At 46.3% G+C, this 16608-nt stretch overlaps 1 protein-coding gene across 2 annotated transcripts; it reads left to right on the top strand.

Annotated features, from left to right (window-relative positions):
* The first annotated feature begins 2032 nt into the window (after positions 1 to 2032).
* Positions 2033 to 13062, top strand: LOC125555761 (oligopeptide transporter 1-like). Of its 2 annotated transcripts, none has more exons than XM_087522678.1 (6): positions 2033 to 2154; positions 2250 to 2692; positions 2784 to 2881; positions 2968 to 3540; positions 11658 to 11922; positions 12083 to 13062. In XM_087522678.1, the coding sequence occupies exons 2-6, from the start codon at positions 2354 to 2356 to the stop codon at positions 12887 to 12889; spliced, it is 2082 nt and encodes a 693-aa protein (XP_087378804.1). In that variant the 5' UTR covers positions 2033 to 2154; positions 2250 to 2353; the 3' UTR covers positions 12890 to 13062. The 2 variants fall into 2 exon arrangements, with proteins under 2 accessions (XP_087378804.1, XP_048574573.2); XM_048718616.2 differs by having other exon boundaries at positions 2049 to 2154; positions 2241 to 2692.
* Positions 13063 to 16608: the final 3546 nt, after the last annotated feature.

Genomic DNA, 16608 nt, shown 5'->3' on the forward strand with positions numbered 1-16608 from the left:
TCTCCACTTGCTCCAAGGAATAACCCTAGCTACTTGCTTCATTCATGTGGTATTCAAAATCCCTCAGTGTCTTGACATGAAAATCCCTTGGTGCTCTTTCCAAACTAGTAAACACCAATGAAGCACAACTGCTCATGTGTGCCAGGCATTGAGTCATAATACCACCTCCTATCCTTGTCCTTCCTAGTCGTTCTCTTCATTCCAATAGGTAGTAGTGCTGGTTCTTCACCTTCATCACCAATACCAAAATCACTGGAAAGCATAATTCATCTGGTGCAAGTGCAAAATGATTACCTTTATCTGCTTAGCCTCATTGTGTGCTCGTTGTTGGCCCAGGTTTCCTCGCTAGCTTTAGGTTTTGTGAGACTTGTTTCTATACAACTAGAGGGTGCTCTTCATGTCTAGATTCTGAATCCCCTTGCTCCTCAACAAACTCTCGACACATTTGTATCCCCCTTCAAATTGCATCAAGTCATCTTGTCTCTCCTTCCTCATATTCTCCATCCAATTCTCTATCTCAACCTCCTTCGCTAAGCTTTTTTTTTACCATTGTATTCCTCTTCCCAATGTATTGACCCCAATCATATTCAAAATCCGAATAGGAGTTATCCATGCTATTTGTAGAGTCTTCATGTCCTTCAACATTCTCTTTTGCCTTGTTGAAGGTGCAGCTTTGTTGTGTGTTCAAATTAGGGTCATCCAGAATAACTCCAAGTTGTGCACTACTTGAAGGCTATGAAATAATTGCAGTAGGGTGAAGCACACCAGCTTGGGATATACTAGAAACAAGAGGATCCCTGTTCGACTAAGTGGAACCTGGTGTTTTATTAGGATGTTCTCCCTATTTAGATCTCCTGGTGTGGGTTCACTACCCTTGATGACTGCGATGTTCAGAACTTTCTAGTTTTGCAACAAGTTAAACATTTCTTCTACTTTGTCCTCACTATCTAAAATCTCCATCCCTTCCAACCCCTTCCATCCTCCTTCACATAGTACATCTTATCATCTATTCCATAGCCCTCACCCTCAATTAGTGCTAACAAAGTAAGTAAATTACATCGTATAGGGAAATAATTCTTTCTAGTTTGTCTCTACCTTGTAAATGGAACCTTATTTCCCACATTTCATCATCCAACCTGACAACAAAATGGATTAAAAAATTGTATCAGCTGCTACCCCAATCCCCTAATTAGTAACACTAAAGTACTAACACACCATCTTAGTATCATGTGTAACAACTACACAAGTAACTATATGACCTTACTTAATCCTAGAAGTAACAAGCTACGATGTCAAAAATATGAACATATAAATAGAAAGATCCTTTTAATACTAAATCAAACAGACAAATAGACACACACACACACACCGCCACTGAACAAATCTCCAATTTCGGTACATGTTCTAGTTGCACCGAAACAGTGTGTACATACAACCCTAATTGCTCCTGCTGCCGAGCCAGTTGTCCACCTCGGAGTACTCACCACTGGTGCCTCCTCCGCGTACTGAGTCGCCGCCACCATCACCGGCCCTAGGTCAAACAGGAGAGACTGAATGACTGGGAGCGATCGGGAGAGACAATGGTTCCAATCGGACCAAGCAACTGATGGCCGTTAACACCACCCCCAACCCCCACACGTGGCCTGACTGGTGGACCAAATATGTCATGAAAAGGGATCAATTTTAAGCGAAAGATAACCAGATTTTTTTTCAACAAAATTACGAAAATGTAGAAGGTATCAGTGCCGGAAAAAAAGTCGTAGTTATTTTTGCCCTGTCCCAATTGTGATAGTTTTATGCTGTTTGCCCGATAGAGATGCCGAGGGAGCCAGCTGCTGAGTGACAGACAAATAGCGGAAACCCCGAAAGGTCACCGACAACTCCGTGTCTTTCAAGCTACAAGGCTACTGCATCTCAGGATCTGAGACCCTACAAACAAGTGAGGTCATGCGAGATTGTTTCTAATAATAGCCAGCCTATTTTAGAAATAGGACACAAACTGAAACTAAGAAGGTGACTCCTAAACCAAGAGGTTTCAGCAACAGTTAGCCGCATTGCCCTGGCGCGTGTCCCCTGGAGGAGACCGCCAACTTTCCGCAGGCCGGGACGGGAGGCCCGAGCCCGGCGAGCACATTCCGATGGCAGAAACCCGCTGTACGTTTGTCCGCAGTGTCGACGCTTCTCCCATGATGAAAATCTTTTGTCCCAGAATGTTACTGCAAATGATAACTGATCTGCAGACGATGCAGAAGAAGAGGTGAACGACCACCCAATCGAGGAGGTCCGGAACACGGTGCCGATAACCGACGACCCGTCGGAGCCGTCCCTGACGATCCGAACATGGGTGCTGGGGATGTCGTCCTGCATGCTTCTGGCCTTCGTCAACGAGTTCTTCATGTACCGGTCCAACCAGCTGAGCATCGGCACGGTGTTGGTGCAGATCGCCACCCTGCCCATCGGCCGGTTCATGGCGTCGGCGCTGCCGGCGAAGCTCATACGCGTCCCGCTCATCGGCTGGTCCTTCAGCCTCAACCCGGGCCGTTTCAGCCTCAAGGAGCACTGCCTCATCACCATCTTCGCCGGCGCGGGCGCCAGCGGCGTCTATGCAATGAATATCATCGCCATCGTCAAGGTCTTGTACAAACGGCAGATCAACCCCTACGCGGCCATGCTGCTCGCGCAGACAACTCAGGTGATCCGACATTACCTCGACTTTTCATTCCATCGCCATTGGTTGAATTCAGAGGTCATTTCGGCCAATGTGCGGCTCTGTTTAATTTCAGTTGCTTGGGTACGGATGGGCTGGCTTGTTTAGGACGTACCTGGTGGATTCAGCCTACATGTGGTGGCCTCTAAACCTTGTCCAGGTCACCCTGTTCAGGTCAGTACGTACGTAGAGTCGTTGGGACTTGAAGCAATGCAATCATACTGAACCTTGTCTATATAAAACTGCATGTACTAATACAGGGCGATGCACGAGGAGGAGAAGAGGCCCAAGGGGCAGCTGACACGGCTGCAATTCTTCATCATCGTGCTGGTCTGCAGCTTCGCCTACTACCTGATCCCCAGCTACCTGTTCCCGGCGGCCAGCACCTTCTCGGCGCTCTGCTGGTTCTTCAAGGACTCTGTGACGGCGCAGCAGATCGGCTCCGGCCTCAAGGGCCTCGGCCTCGGCTCCTTCGGCCTCGACTGGAACACCGTCGCCGGGTTCATCGGCAACCCGCTCGCCTCCCCGGCGTTCGCCATCTTCAACATCATGGTCGGCTTCTCCCTCAGCAACTATTTAGCGCTGCCGCTCCTCTACTGGACTAACACCTACAATGCCAAGCGCTTCCCCATCATTTCGTCGCACGTCTTCGACGCTGCCGGCGGCCGCTATGACACCAACCGCATCCTCGACCCCAAGACCTTCACGCTCAACCTCCACGAGTACAACGCCTACAGCCGCATTAACCTCAGCGTGCTCTTCGCCATCAACTACGGATTCGGCTTTGCTGGCCTCATGTCCACGCTCTCACATGTTGCGCTCTACCATGGCAAGTAAGCTCTTACGCGCTATCTCCTCGCCCTCTATTAACCACCATGTTATTATTACAAGAAACCGATTAAGAAAAAATAGATCAGATATTGGAGTTCTTTTTTCGCAGTCCCAAAATAAGTGCCTCAACTTTAATACAAGTTGTATTAAAGTTGAGGCACTTATTTTGGAACCGGAATATTTTTTAACCTTTTCATCCTATACCATAGCACATAGTTAAAAAACAATAATTGTAGTCACCGACAACGCTTTGTTCGGGCCACCACGCAAGATAGGAACATGGGCCTTGGTCATTAACTTCATGTTTGTGCCTGGAATTGGTTGGGCTGAGGGGAATGGCGACGTTGATAGTTTTCGGCAGCAGCGACAACACTTCAGCAAGAGGGCTAGAGTATTTAGCAAAAAACTACCATGTTATAGGTTATAGCTATAAAAAACTATCACTTTTTTAATCTTTAAAAAAACTACCATAAAATTGGTTTGCTGTTCTAAAAAACTCAAATTATTGTGTGATTAAGCTTTAAAAGTTTTATAACAGCTAGGGTCCATTCATAAACATTGACCGTTAACTAATCGTTGACCGTTAAGTTGGGCCAGACCCACCTGTCAGTGACATCTCCTAGAAATATAAAATAAAATCTAAAAAAACAAAAGAGTTGACTGCCGCCCCGTTTCATCCACAACATCCCTCGAGCAGCTTTTCCGAGCCGGAGCTTGAGGACGCCTCGCCGCCGCCCCGGACCGGCGCTGCCCCGGAGCACCTCTCCAGCCGCGCCGCCGCCCCGGAGCACCTCCCTCGCCTTGCCGCCGTCCTGCTACTGGCAGGAGCCGCTGCCACGGAGTACCTTCCCGTCCCGCCGCCGCCCCGTGTCTGTCCCTTCCCCCATGCCGCGGCATCGGTGACTCCCTGTTCTCCGGCATCGACGACGCCAACCCCAACCCGCTCACCCTCGATCGGCTCCACACGGCCAGCTAGAGGTAGCTTGCTCACGACGGATGCAGCCGGAGCTAGCTAGGTAGTTCACACGCGTACCGCAGCCAGCCGAAGCTAGCTAGTTCACGACAGACGCACGAAGAGCTAGCTAGCTCACGCGCATACCGCGGCTAGCCGTCGCTCGCTGCTACTCGCTACTCGCTGCTGCTGCTGCTGCTTGCCGTCGCTCTCGCTTGGCGTCTGCTGCTGTTGTTGCTTGCCATCGCTCTCGCTTGGCGTCCGCTGCTGTTGCTTGCTGCCGCCAGCCCTGCTGCTTGCCGTTGCTCCTGCTTGCCGCCACTGCCGCTGCTGCATGCCTCTACTGCCGCTTGCCACTGGCTGCTGTGGCGTCGGGGCTACGGGAGAGAGACCGGCCAACACCCACAAAGCTGCTGAGGAGCTCCGGTGACGAGCTCGCCAGCGGGGACCTGATTGCTTTTTATTTTATTTTACAGGGACCTGATCACTTTTTAAAAATTCTGTAGGGACCCGATTGCATTTCAAAAAATATTTCGAACCCCACTTGTTGTAACCTGTCAACAGTCAACATGATGAGTGGACCCCAGCTGTCATAAAACGGTTTTAAAGTTTAATCACACATGAATTTGGGTTTTCTGGAACAAGGAACCAATTTTGTGGTAGCTTTTTTGAAAGATTAAGAAAAATGGTAGTTTTTTGTAACAATAGCTTGTAACGTGGTAGGTTTTTGCTATATACTCGGGCCAGAGCAGAGGAAATCGTGGGGTTGGAGGAAAGTATCCGGCGCTCCCAAAAGTAATATGCTACCATGTTTAAAACTCATATTTAAATGTTTAACAAGCTGAAACAATTGTGAATGTTCACAGTACATGTGCCTATAACCCCTAACAAATCTGAATCAATATTCAATGTATAGATAGAGAAAGAAGAAAGACAACATCCAACATGAATAGTGTCACAAAAAGACAAAAGAAAAAATAATATTGTTCACATACGGATTTGGGATTACTTTTAAGATTTTGATTTAGGATTGCTTTTAAGATTTATGCTTTGACAAAGGTATATCATGCGTCCGATTTTGGACACCTGGGGTTTTTCCTTGTTCTAGGCATCATTCCCAGGTAGCAAATTAACCAAACACACCCTAAGTGTGGCATGCTAAGGTGAATAGTCCTACTAGCAGCAGTAATCATGGCTCCTAGAGCATATCCTACCAAAATAAAGAAAAGCAAAGAAAGTGGGTCTCCTGAGACCCTTGAAAGTCCTAGAGTATTCATCAATGACACCATTGAGATTGTTGCATGCCTAGGTTATCTCTACCACACATTGCATCATCACTAAGCAAAAAACAATTATCCCCATAGAACACTTTATTATAAGCCTTCTCAAAGCCAAGCTTCAAAATAATGTCGTCACCATTAGTTTTTCTTTGCAAAACAACAATCCTCTAGAGGATATTCCTGCCTAAGAAGAACACGGATTGGATTGAACTAATTGTCTAGCAACACAAAGCGTCTGGGTTACGTTTTCTTGAAAATTACACTCAACGCACATATGGGCCTATATTGTTCGATATTATTAGCATATTTGGTTTTGGGGATTAAAATAATTATTCCATAGTTCGGCCTTCCATGTTCAATGCACCTTTGTATAATTCAGCTAACATTTCTTTTACCAAATACTAAACCTTTATCTAAACTATTTTTGACAAAAATGTTGGCAGTGCAACTTTTCTGAAATATAGAGGGAGAACGGTTATAGAATTACATAGTAGAGGCCCGTGTCCAACACCTTACCACTTGTCTTATCGGTAGTGTACAATGTACGATATGAACGTGCTAACTCGGGCTTGCGAGGTCTTTGTATCTATTTATCAAGCCTGCCTTTGATAGTCGATTTCTAGTTTGGCAAGTCGTGGAAAGTTTGTATTGGAGTTGATGATGTCTTCCTGAAAATCCCTTTGTTTCTTCACTCCTTCCATGTGTGCCACCACGTGAGTTGCACCAAGGCACTCCATGCTTGGCAATGGGGCTTGGAATTTTTCTTCCTTCCTTTAGCCCACCAGTTGTGCAACAAGGTCGTCAGAGGGTGTGTACCCATGATCGATGCTAGGTGTAGAGGTGTAAAACAATTGCCCAGACCTTTGTGGCGTAGGAGCAAGTGGGGAGGAGGTGGTGCGCATCCTATGGATGGTGCCACACATGACACAGAGTTGATTATGAGGACAAACACTTTGGCCAGGTTGTTCGTCATGAGATATCAACCAAGCCTCCCAGCCATGACAATATCCTCAATTTCAATAGGTTTTTCTAATTTATATACCAGCTGGTTGAAATCATGCCACTGCGCAACTTTGAATTGGGTCTTGTATGCCGAGGAAGAGGTGAATTGGCTATCAACAGTGCATCTTCATATCACCTAGTTAGGGATGTCACTGAGGTTGATGCACGTGCAGCCTAAGTGCCAAAAATTTGGTTACGACCTACAAGGACATGTTGCGCTTGAGGTGTCTGATCCGATGATTGTCGTTGTTGGACCATGCCAAGGTGAGGTTCTTCCTGGCGCAATGCTACAAAAGGTCCCAGTAGGCCACCTTGAGGCTCGTTGAGTTAAGCCATGGGTCTCTCCATGATCTAAGCACCAGCCCAATAACATATCTGAAGAATGCATTAAATAGGGCTCTGACCTTACTATTGATGATTAGTGGTAGCTTGATCCAGAACTTGGCCGAATCAGTCTAAGAGTACCATATCCATCTCATCTTCAAAGCTATGCTTTGGGCTGCCAGGTTATTGATTGTCAATCCTCCGGTGCTTGTTGGTTGGCAGGCTACCTTTTGACAAGACATTTGCTCCATCCCATCTTCTATGTTCTCCCAGAAAAATCCCATGCAGATCTTGATGTGCTCTTGGTCAAGCATATCGGCATGTCCATCAAGAGCATTTCAAATACCATCATTGCCAATAGCACTTGCTGGACAAGGATAAGTCTTGCATCCACAGAGGTTAGTAATCAGTCTTTCGAGGATTGTGATCCGACGACGGCATGCCCAAGTAAGTGAAGGGGAACTGCTTGATCTGACATTCCAGGTGCAACACCAACATTGGTACATCAATCCCATCACAACAGAGTGGGGTTATAGAGCTCTTGTTAGGAATCTTATGCAAGCCATAGACAACACAAAATGCCTAAAGAGGTTTTCGTGATGTCACAACTTGATCTAACTCGGGGTTAATAAAAATCACTGCATCATCCGTGTAGATGTACTATATGTATGGCAATAGTTGAGCTTCGATGGAACACAACAACTCCACGCTTGTGGCCAATTGAATCGGTGCGGCAAAGCAGTCCATCACGAGAATGGAAAACAATGAGGATAGTGGGTCTCTCTTACGAAGACCCCTCCTATGTTGCACTGAGTTGGGTAATTCCCCATTTATCCAAATATTTGTGGTTGACGTAGCAAGCAAAACCGGATACAATTGCAAAATTATCTGATGAATCCTTTTGCCTCGAGTACCAGTAAAAGGAAGCCCCAAGAACTGGTGTCCGATGCCTTCCCTGGGTCTAGTTTAAACATTATTGTTGGTGTCTTTCATTGTCTAGATGCCTTTGGGAGGCCTTGGACATAATTAAACTTATCATGCATAACTCTGCCCTTGATGAACATACTTTGGTAGGGCAGGGTAAGCTCTTTCATTCTCAAGCGAGAGTGACAGGCCAAGAGCTTTATGAATAGTTTTGTGAAACCAATTATGAGGCTGATTTACATAAATTCCTTCGGTGATACTGCATCCTCAAACTTGGGCAGCAAAATCGAGTTCGGGAGATGTGCTTTGACAGTCTATAGCTGTTGTACGGCCAAAAGGGTGGCGAACACACCCCTCCAATAAGTGCCAACGTCATTTGCAAATGGTGTCCATGAAGCCGCTAGGTCCTAGCACACAATCATTCTTGATCTTGGTTAATATCGTTCACACCTCATCACAAGTAATGGTTCATCCAGCACGTCAAATACATGTACTCAATGCTAATCATGAAGGCCCATACAATGTGCCCTTGCAATTTTATGACCAACCAACCCCTCAAAAAAACTGCCATGATGCGCATCTTGTCAGCTTGTTCAGTGTATACGTTGACATCCACAATGACATGGTGGATGTGATTCTTATGGCATCTAATAGTGTCCTTGGCATGGAAAAATATCGCTCTTGCATCCCCTTGTTGATCCGTTGCACCCTTGATCTCCATTTGCAGAAGGATCTTTCCATGGCAACCTACCCAAGTAGCTGAATTTTCAGCATTGCATGGAAAGAAATTCCATCCTCTGATAAAGACCAATTGTCTAGCACGTGATTCGGTCTTCCAATGAGCTCGTTTGTTATCTCATATTTTAGTGCAATGTTGGTTACCACCTTGGAGTTCCATGGTTTCAGGGCCTTAGCGGTGCGCCGCAGCTTCTCATCAAGACGGGAAATTGGGTCGGTAGATGATACCAACCTTTGTAAGGCCTCCGCCTATAATGAAAGGCATGACCGGTGGAATGAAGCTCTGCATGGCATGGTGCAGGTCAGCAAGACATAAAAAATTGGCATCATTGTGTTGGGGGGTATACACTTGGACAAGAGCAAAAGTGAGGCCATTAGTCGTCATGTGCAATCAAGTAGAATTAATGCAAGAATATTGGGCCACAATGCTGCCACCATGGTTGCTTCTGTCGGTAAGTATGCACATCCAAAGAAGTCTACACCACAACATTGCTTCACCACAACGAGTTCAACCACCAAAAATTTAGATTCTTGAAGACATACAACAGAAACATTGTGTAGGAGCACAATTGACCTAAACACTTCTCTCTGGGATGGATTACTCTTGTCACATTCCAGACCAGAATGTTGTATTCCATCGGTAACCTAACTGATAAAAGGCGGAGCCGATGTTCAAATGGTTACCTACATGGCCTTGTAGTAGGTTTTGCCAGATTTGGTGAGGGAAGAGAGTGAAACAATTGGAGCTGGCAATAGAGGATCCTAGAAGGCCTTGGCATACATCTCAAGGTGTGTGTCCTCATTCTCCCTTTTCTCAAAAATTTCTAGGCCATGCTTAGACATGACCATTTCTCACACCATCCTCATTGGGAAGTGCCCTTTTCCTATTTAGGAGCCTATGGCTACACCTAGTAGTGGTTGGAGGAGTCCTGGTAGCCTTCTAGGGCTTGTGATGGGGTGATGACGGAGGCAGTAGTAGCGCGAGTTGGATCAACAACATGATATCTTTGATGAAGCAGACATGTGCGCTACTGTCTATGATGATTGCAATTGTGGTCGGTTTATCGGTGCCTAACCCAACAATGTTGGGGGAGATTGCAGGCTCAAAACCATTTAGCTAAGATTTTACTGACCATGAAGGGGTGCAAGGCTATGCTTGGGGGCTGGCACCAGCTTCAGGGGCAAGTAATTGTCCACGAATGGTGAATGCTCGCAGATCCATTATTGCAAGGAGACCATTGTTGGGACACCAAGGCTCCTCGTTTAACCTCCAAAGTTGAGAATGTGACGGGTGCCAATTCATTTACCTAGTTTCTGATGATTTGACCATGATAATGACGGCCTCCTGATGCACGAGGAGGGAAGTGGGGGCCCATGGCGGTGCATGCATGATGATAGGCCTAGGCGAATGTTGGAACATGTGTGGTAGAGATTCTATCTAGGTCAAGACCGACATAGGAGGCAAAGCACATGCAGGTATAGACTGGGAGACATGGTTGGCCTGGCTCGCCACCACATTTGGCACTGAGTAGCACCCATGCCGATGTCCACGATGGCTGCAGGATCTTGCAAGTGGTCTCAAGATTTGACGCCCATCCGGGTTTTGTTAGGGTCACTATTAGCTTCTAGTGAAATTGAGGCCAAGCCCTCACCGATTGTGCTAATGCCATCAGGGCAACATGTCAAAATTGTCAGATAGGTAGCCGACACCAGCTTGCAAGCCTCCCTCTCTAGTGGGGGTTATGGCATGTTGGGTACATGGAGAAAGACGCTGTTGTATTGTCGTGCGCTTCCTTGACGGCGATGGCAAGCCGAGAGCGAGGTGGAGTGGTCGTAGTGGTTGTGAATGTGCTCCGCAAGCCGAGGGAAGTGGCCTTCCTCTAGGGGAGGGGAGTTGAATATCATCCTTGACGTTGCTATTGCCGTGTGGGCCTTGTCAGTGGTCCACTACAGATGGCCTCATGGAGTATAAGGTGGCCTCTTGTATGTCGGCAAGTATTGGTGGTGGGTGAAGGAGACGTGGTAGGTGCTACTAGCTTCCACACCTCTTAGTGTCGCCGCCCTGTCGGGAAAATCCCACCTGTAGAGGAAGACTCATGAGTGCAAGGTTTCCGGTCATGGAAGGTGAGGGTGGTCTCTATCGAAACGAGCTAAGGATTGTCGACCCAAGCCTTTACGACAAATTAGGAGCTTGTCGTGCATCTTGGCAGTGACCTGGTAGATCAAGCAGTCTGGCAAGATGCCTTGGATGGTGTGAAGTGACCAAGTCTAAGGAGAGATGCCTTCGTGGAAGAGTTGGAAGTTGTATGAGCTAGCATGGGAGGTGGCCAAGGTGAGCCGACCAATGGTGCACGAGGACCATGCACATTGACCACCTTTGAGATGGCATGCCTTTCTCTAACCTGTTTTGTCGAATATGGGTCTGGCGTAGTTTTACTTTTTATTTACTTAGTAGAAATCTCAATCTCCTATGAAGTAAAATGCTTGGTGAGCTCAACGCAATCCTCCTGTGAAAATTTACCCTCAAGGGTTGTGTGTCTCAGTGTAAGTGCAAAGAAGATACCATGGATCTACCAAAGATTTCTTTGTAATAATGAGTAATGTGAACTTTCATTGCTTCATTCTCCTCGAGGGGCACACAATCATGCTATGTGTAAAGAATTGTGTCTTTGTTTTCAGTATTTTGCCAGCAAACATATGTATAAGATATCTAAATCACTCTATAAAATCCCCTATTCAACCAGGTACACTTGTAAAGTATGTTCCTCTAAATGGCGTCTCAATTTCCATCTAGACACTAGTAGATTCCTTGAGTTACTTTGGCATCTAGCTATTTAATATGCCCAACAAATCAGCTTCTCTCACTTAGTCCTTATGACTTCGAGTTTTCATGATCCAGGGAGATTTTTGATCTATGGCGGAAGGCAGCGTCAGAGAAGGGCAAGGAGCACGATGTGCACACCAGGATCATGAAGAGGAACTACAGGTCTGTTCCGCAGTGGTGGTTCCACCTAATGTTGGTCCTCGTGCTGGCTCTGTCATTGTTCACATGCGAGGGTTTTGGAGGACAGTTGCAACTACCATATTGGGGACTCCTCCTCGCTTGTGCCATCGCCTTAACCTTCACGCTACCCATCGGCATCATCACTGCAACGACAAATATGGTAAGTTGTGTCAGGTGAGGCCACCATGTAAAGTTCCGCAAGCTCTTTGAAAAACACCATTGGTTAAATTAGTACTTGGGTGATCATTTCTTTTTCATGACCTAATGGTGGCTATCAGATTGATCTGTAATGATGATCATGGAAATTTTCTTTGGTGCAGCAACCTGGATTAAATATCATCACCGAGCTCATCATCGGGTACCTCTACCCTGGGAAGCCATTGGCCAATGTAGTATTCAAGACGTACGGCTACATTAGCATGGGGCAGGCACTAACATTCGTGTCGGATTTCAAGCTTGGGCATTACATGAAGATACCCCCAAGGTCCATGTTCTTAGTGCAATTAGCTGGGACCGTCATGGCGTCAACGGTGCACTTTGCGACTGCGTGGTGCCTACTAACAACGGTGAAGAACGTATGTGATGTGGATGCCCTACCGGAGGGTAGCCCTTGGACGTGTCCAGGAGATGACGTCTTTTACAACGCATCCATCATCTGGGGTGTCGTTGGACCTCTGCGTATGTTTGGCCGCCTTGGAAACTACTGGCAGATGAACTACTTCTTCCTCGCCGGGATCATTGCACCGGTGCCCATTTGGCTACTTTGTCGTCGGTACCCGCACAGCACTTTCCTCAAAAGCATCAGCATTCCACTCATCTTCGACGGCGCCGGTGGACTCCTTCCGGCACGATCTGTCAACTTTATCATGTGGGGACTCGTAGGCATCATATTCAACCACTTCATATACAGACGATACAAGGCATGGTGGATGAGGCACACCTACGTGCTCGCTGCAGGGCTCGATGCCGGTGTCGCATTCATGGGAGTGATCACATTCATATCGTTAGGCTACTTTGACATCTATGGGGTGAGGTGGTGGGGTGGTGTTGCCGATGACCACTGTCCTTTGGCGTCATGCCCAACGGCACCAGGAGTGATAGCTAAGGGATGCCCAGTTGTCAAGTGACCCTATCTCCATCAACATGTACAGTAATTACAATGATAGACATTAGGAATTGTTTTCATGTTTCTATGTCATTTACAAATGGCAATAAGAACATGTGGAAACATGGTAGACTTAGTCTTTTGTAGTTGTATCTAATTTTATGTAGATTGGACTGTTGTGTTTAAGGGGAGCTTTCGCTGACTCAAAATATGGTAGGCATAGTCTTTTGTAGTTGTATCTAACTAGTAGGGTCACCCAGGCATTTGCGCGGCTCAAGTTATTATTATTTATGTGTGTGTGTGTGTGTGCATGAGAGAGAGAGAGAGCTTCATCTGGGGGTGAGCAGGTGTGCCTCTCAAATAGTGGTGATGCATGTGGCTCCTCAAACCCCGGTTCCCCTCCAGCACCTACTGATAGCCCCCTTTGTTGGACCCAATCATCCTCGTTTCAAGATGTCGTGCAGTGACTGCTAGTCAGGGCGCCCATACCCCAACTATCTCTTTCCAGCTCCTGGGGCTCGCCGCGAATCCCACACACGCCTGTCTGGTAGAGGCACCATGGAAGCACCCCCTACGGCCGATATATGGCACATTGTAGATAAAGGAGGGCGTGTCATCTATCAGTGCCCCACCCTATCCCGCCCCATGTCTTAATTCACAGCTCCCTGCCCCTACCTCACTTTTTGTCGGCCATAAAAACCACCTAAGGGGTTGCTACTTCTATTGCCTCACAAACAAGCACTAGGTAGCCTTCTGCATGAATGAGGTGCAGTGCCTCCACTAGTTTATGGTTGTCGCAAGAAGGTGCACGCCTAGAGATCTACCCGCAATGGTCATCTCGTCACCCAACCATGATTTGGTTTGCCCACCATCGTATCCTCTTGACCCCCCTCCACTGCTATTGCTCCCCTCATCTATGTAGCATAACAATATGTTAGGATAAACTAAATTTCATTTATGTGTTATGAAGGGAAGTAAGGTGTCATGAAATAGAATAAATTTCCGTAGGTCGGCAAGTCATTGTTGAAATGAATAGAGGCTCGGGGACATAATGATGCTTGCAAGAAATAGTATAGAAAAATTAGGCGTCTGCTCCATCCATTACCAGAGTGCATAATACGCACTTAACGAACAACATATGTGGGCCAACAGACCATTCGAAATTCTATGCCTAAGAAGAAATATGATTAAGAATGGTCCAGGTGAATGGCTACGGTGTCGGCCGGGCGCGTGCATGTGATGTCTACTATGCAACTTTATTCTTGTAGACTCATGTTGGGCCTCCAAGCGCAGAGTTTTGTAGGACAGTAGCAATTTTCCCTCAAGTGGATGACCTAAGGTTTATCAATCCATGGGAGGTGTAGGATGAAGTTGGTCTCTCTCAAACAACCCTGCAACCAAATAATAAAAAGTGTCTTGTATCCCCAACACACCAAATACAATGGTAATTTGTATAGGTGCACTAGTTCGGCGAAGAGATGGTGATACAAGTGTAGTAATGATAGTAGATATTGATTTTTGTGATAGTGACAATAAAAAACAGCAAGGTAGCATGTAACAAAAGTGAGCACAAACAGTATTGCAATGCTTGAAAATGAGGCCTAGGGTCCGTACTTTCACTAGTGCAATCTCTCAACAATGCTGGTCTAATTGGATCATATAACCATCCCTCAACGTGTGATGAAGAAGCTGTAAGTGCATCTAGTGCCACCCCTAGTTGGTTTTGGAGTATTGACGACAAACCTAGTTGAGGGACTAATGTGTTTGTGAGAATTGCAAGATAACACAGGTAGAAGTCCCTCATTGATTCGGCTTTCCTACCAGAGATGACCCCTAAAAATGTATGAAGACATTGAAGTCAGAGGTGGTATGTGAAGACATTCACATTGAAGACTATGATAAGAGAAGACATCGCGTGAAGACTATGGAGCGCGAAGACTTAGCAGTTTCGTCGTTCTGTGTTTTTCTTTGTTGAGTCATAGGAACCACTGTACTGTTAAGTGGGGTCCAAGAGAACCAGTCAGAATGACTGAAGTGATGCTTAACCAAAATCCTATGTCTTCGAGTGAAGATTATGAGAGCAAATCTTGTCCAGAGTTGGATAAGTCAGCTTTGCTTGTAGTCCAAGTTAAGTTGCCGTGTGTGTTTGAAATCTGACCGTTGGAACACGTGTCAGTTCCTTAGTGACCAAGGGTCATTTCGGACAAACCAGGTCGGGTTGCCCAGTGGCTATAAATAGCCCACCCCCTACAACCATAAACGGTTGGCTGCTCAAAGTTAGAATACGGCTTTTGTCGTTTGAGAGCAACCCACCTCGAAGCCTTTGAGAGAGAATTCCTTGCGAGGATAAAGCCCTAAACACCCAGAGCCAAAGAGTGTTAGGCATCACTTAAGTCTTCCTGTCTGTGTGATCTGAAGACTTATTACACTTGAGGACTGTGAATCCTCCAGCCGGTTAGGCGTCGCGTTCTGAGCATCCAAGAGTCATTGTGGATCGCCGGTGAACGAAGTCTGTGAAGGTTTGGAAGTCTACCTTGAAGACTTACCAGAGTGATTGGGCGAGGTCTGTGTGACCTTAGCTCAAGGGGAATACGGTAAGGACTGAGTGTCCTGAGCTGCGTGTTCAGGACTAGGTGTCCGGGACTGTGTGTCCTCAGGTTTAAATACCTAGCCGCCCTAACAGACGTACAACTGTCACCGCAGTTGGAACTGGTCTACCAAACCTTTGTCTTCACCAAGCTCACTGGTTCTATCCTTCCCATCTCTTTATTTACAGTTGGTCCTTGTGAAGTCATTGCCTATTTGCATTGTCCATTTGTCTTCACTGTGTGACTGTTTGTTCAGATTGGTTTCATATTACCTTCCATCCTGATCCGTACTGCCTAGCTGCTGTTAGTCTTTGTGCTTTCACTTCATTGAATACTTGACTATGGCTTGTCTAGGGTAGTCTACCTTCCGCTGCATGGTTATAGGTTCATTTCTATTGTTTGTCTTCAAAACTCCCATGTTTTGAAGACTTTCATAAAAATCGCCTATTCACCCCCCTCTAGTCGATATAACGCACTTTCAATTGGTATTAGAGCAAGGTACTCCCTTGTTCTGTGTGATTTTGGTTTAACCGCCTGGAGTTTTAGTTATGTCGACCACAGGAATGAAGACTGTGTCATGCCCCATCTTTGACGGTCACGAGTATCCCAAGTGGAAGGCCATGATGAAGAAGCGCCTCATGGCGATGAACATCGAGCTGTGGACCATCACTGAGATTGGTCTGACCGATCTGTGCAAGATGGCGGAAGCTGATGACATTCGCAAGTACACTCTTCTCAACCTCATGGTGAAGAACGTCATCTGCTCCTGTTTGTCTCAAAATCAGTTCAGGAATATCATGCATATCGATCATGCGAAGCTTATCTGGGATCGTCTCTCTGAGGTCTATGAAGTTCATCGAACTCGTCATGATCCTTGGTCTGAGGACTTTAAGGAATCTCTCAAAGCAATGACATTCGAACCAAAATCATCATCTTTTGCATCATGCCTTATGGCAAAAGATGCTAAGGTAACTGAATGCTATCTTTCTGAATCCAGTGATGATGAATCTGGTGATGAATTTGGACCCAGCTATGCAAAACTTGCTTCCCTTGCCAGTAAACAATAGAAAGCTATGGAACATATTCAAAAACTGTTAGACAAAAGTGATGACCTGTTGGACGCTGAAATGACTCGATCTCAGTCCTTAATTGA

This window comes from Triticum urartu, chromosome 5A (genome assembly GCF_056163025.1).
Source record: "Triticum urartu cultivar PI428250 chromosome 5A, HENAU_Tu73, whole genome shotgun sequence".
Classification (NCBI taxonomy): Eukaryota; Viridiplantae; Streptophyta; class Magnoliopsida; order Poales; family Poaceae; genus Triticum; species Triticum urartu.